This window comes from Patiria miniata, unplaced genomic scaffold (assembly GCF_015706575.1).
Source record: "Patiria miniata isolate m_02_andy unplaced genomic scaffold, ASM1570657v1 HiC_scaffold_8, whole genome shotgun sequence".
NCBI classification, from domain to species: Eukaryota; Metazoa; Echinodermata; class Asteroidea; order Valvatida; family Asterinidae; genus Patiria; species Patiria miniata.
The window spans coordinates 1,745,284-1,748,972 of NW_024037075.1; the positions used below are offsets into that span (position 1 = coordinate 1,745,284).

General features: G+C 41.8%; 1 protein-coding gene across 1 annotated transcript; it reads left to right on the top strand.

Moving 5' to 3' along the window:
• Positions 1–1,889: 1,889 nt before the first annotated feature.
• Positions 1,890–2,954, top strand: LOC119719637 (melanopsin-like). Its single transcript, XM_038189137.1, has one exon. It carries the CDS (start codon positions 1,890–1,892, stop codon positions 2,952–2,954), a length of 1,065 nt encoding a protein of 354 aa, XP_038045065.1.
• Positions 2,955–3,689: the final 735 nt, after the last annotated feature.

Below are 3,689 nucleotides of genomic sequence, written 5' to 3' on the forward strand. Positions count from 1 at the left end.
ATCCTGATAGTATACACGTTGCGGATCTAAGTCACACAACCGAAAAAGGTGGGATGGGCTGTCGCTCTAAAGACCACATTTAAAGTTGTCTTATTTTACATGTTCTCTGAATTACAAAAAAAAAATGATTTATAGACGTCTTTCATTATTCATGCATCCGCTTATACAGCCATAATGAATGAGTGAATTCGCTGAACGGTTCAACATTTATGCCGAAGCTCATGAATACATTCAAGCATGGATATCGGTTTGATCTTCAATGAGGACATGTTCAATAAAGGTAACCATAATTAGGAGTTTTGTACGGTTTCCATGACAAAATCCGTTAGCAGAATACCACATAGCCTGTACAAAATACATGCAATCCAATATTCCGGGGGAAAAATTATAGATGCCGCGATCAATACGCCCACGTGATAATTCTACCCTCGAGGTACAACAGACTAGAGATATTGCTCGTAGCAAAGCGCCACCTATTGTACAAGTCATTTCGTTGGCATTACACCCAACGGGTTAACAGTCTGCTGTGTCACGTTTTCTGCAGTTCATTAATTGTTCGTAGCGCCCTCAACCGCCCTTTTATTTATCATTTTCACGCATGCCCTAGTAAATGTTTTTAAACACAAACAGACTGAGCCTGCACTGAGTGATGTGGAATTTAAAGGTGATATAATTATCATAATGAAGCCATACTTCACGCTTGCTTGGAAAATGCGTATGCATGTACTGTGTGTAAAATATCGCACATCAAATGACAAGTGGCGGCGATTCGGAAAGGTATAAAAACACGCAGCTTTTAAATTATACTCTGAAAAGAACTAATTCCTCCGCGATCCCATGTAACTGTTTTTTCTTTTTTTAATAAAAGAACTTAAACTAATGGTATGTTCCATCAAGCGTCAGAGGATGGTGTGTAATGGCAAAAGCTCCGACGATGACACAAACATAGCACAACAATGTTTTAAACTAGAACACAAACTGGCGTGGACCATCAGTTGTAATACCATCAGTACAGGCCTAAACAGACCATCCCACAACGTAAAGTAAGGAGAAAGAAAATTATCGCAGAAGAATCGCGTCAACGCAGCTTGTGAAATATTGTCCAATTACATGATAGACAACTGGACGCGGAACGCGCACAATCTGATACAAACAAACGTTAACGTAAAAAACTCCATACGGTTGTCTAAGGGGCGTGGCTAACTCGCAAACGTCGATTGGCCAATTGAACCACCGTCTGTTAACAGCAAAAATCCACAACCCAACACAACTAATAACTATTAGTATCAAATAAATTTCCATTTTCTGCTACGTCCATAAGACGTCACAAACGACGATGGCCGCTACACAAGGAAACACATCAACGGTTACACGAAAGAGACAACCTGACGTCACCAAGAAATTGATGTACGTCGTATTGGCGTTCATTCTTGGCTTCACGCAACTTTTCAATTGCCAACTTTCAATTGAAATCAGTCAAAACGACCATTATTGTCCCTCATGAAAAATTCTATTGGTCATTCACATATTTTGTCAACCAGTTATTAAGATAAAATTAACCGTATATGTTTTATAATAATTGTAATACATTTAAGTTGACAGTTCACGGTATTAATGCTATATAGGGCGCACATCAACAAAGTGCGTATGAATCATGTTCATTTGGACCCGGTTTGAAGTCATACCATTATGACCATCATTACCATAATTGCTTTTGAATCGTGATGTGAGAAAACTGCGCTATACGGTACAAGTACACAGAACTGCACGCTGCTGGTTATTGATACCGAAGACAGAGAATGGTGCCATAACGACAACTCTATTGAACTTGCAACCCAATGTCTATTCAGAAGGATTCTTTTTGACATTATGATAACTGTCACACTAAAATGAATAATACAACGTCAAGTCCAGTGGTAGAAAATGAACCAAAAATTCTTGTCTTTGAACTTTTCTACGAAAGACAGATTTTTGCAGCAATTGTCATCACTGTTGTCACTCTTGGCACAGTTGGTAACAGCTTAGTCATCATCGCTGTTGCTTTATCCAAGAAACTCCGGACGACCACCAACGTCTTTGTGGTCAATTTGGCCGTCGCTGACGTACTGAATTGCTTCTTCCTGCCCTGGCAGGCTGTGGCGATCCTGGGAGGAGATGACTGGCCAATATCTGGGGCGAGATGGGTTTGCACTGCTGCTTCCTTCATATCTGTCTTCACAACCGGATGCAGCCTGAACAACCTAGCACTGATCGCCGTCAACCGTTGGGTGGGCATCACCAAGTCTCGCTTCACCACCCGTCGCATCTACACCGCCCGTAAACTCGCTCTGATGGTCATCTTCTCCTGGGCTATACCGCTCGGCTGTGCCCTGACGCCGGTTTTAACGGACTTTGGTGAACTTGGCTACGAAAAGCTGTACAAACTATGTTCCTGGGTAAGATTAAATCCGTACACTAATACTTACCGTATGCTTATTGCAGGAATCTACTACCCAACACAGCTGATAACGATCACCATCAGTTACATTTCCATTTTCTTTTACGTCCGTAAGACGTCACACGAGACGATGGAGGCGACACGAGGAAACCTAGCGACGAGGATGAGGATCTCTAAAAGGCAACTTGACGTCACCAAGAACTTGGTGTACGTCGTCCTGGCGTTCATTCTTTGCTTTACGCCATGTTTCGTTGCCCTAACAATAACGGATGCCGAGTGGATCTACAAATTCGCGCCTTGGGCTGTCGCCATGGTGTACTGCAACAGCAGCGTCAACCCCGTCATTTACGCAACCTCGCACCCAGACTTCAAAGAGGTCATCGGGCACCTGATGTGTCGGCGAAGATGTCGAACAATACCCCAAAGTGATCCAAGTCCGAGAGCCAGGGCAGCAGTATACGCCATTAGCACCCCTACTAACCAGGAATGCCCAGAGAACGAAGACCACAGCATGTAATTAATCCATAGACCTACTTTTGGTGGGTTTTTTTTGGGGGGGGGGTTAGAGGGGCGTAAGTGTTACAGGATTTAATGGTTGGGTAGCACTTATAAAGCTAAAATCAAAGGATTTGGTACTTTTCTATGCTCACATATTTACAAAATTGTACAAATAGCGTTACGTATGCCTTAAAGGGAACCGCAGCATCATAGTATACTGCCCTTATCGTGGTAAAACAACAACTTGTAAATAGTCTAACGTGCACACAATGACGTCATCATGTGATTTGTAATGGATTTTCACATGGAACAAACAACACAATTCTTTCCAATACGCCTTTGCAATTTTTTTTTTACATAAATGCACGTGTTACTGTTTTCGAAGTATAACCATAAGCTCATTGAAACTCCGCGGAAAAGAGCTGTCATCAGACAGACACACAGGCCTCTAGTTTCTATTGAAATTCTTTAGAATTATCAACACAGTTCGCAAGGCAGACACTAATTTTAACATTTGTGGCACAATCATTAACATTCACGATTTACGTCCAGACAAGTTGAGCGAGCAATCGTTTACCAAGTTATCAGTTCATGGAAGTTTATAATTACTGCCATGCCTCCCGGGTAGTGCATTTCCCTCGTTTATGTCACTCGACAGTTGAACGATTTTGACGTTTTTCAAAGTGTGTTACATTTACAAAAGCTGACCGTGCATTTTGTAGGAGTTTGTAAACTGTGCGGAAAAATAATGAGA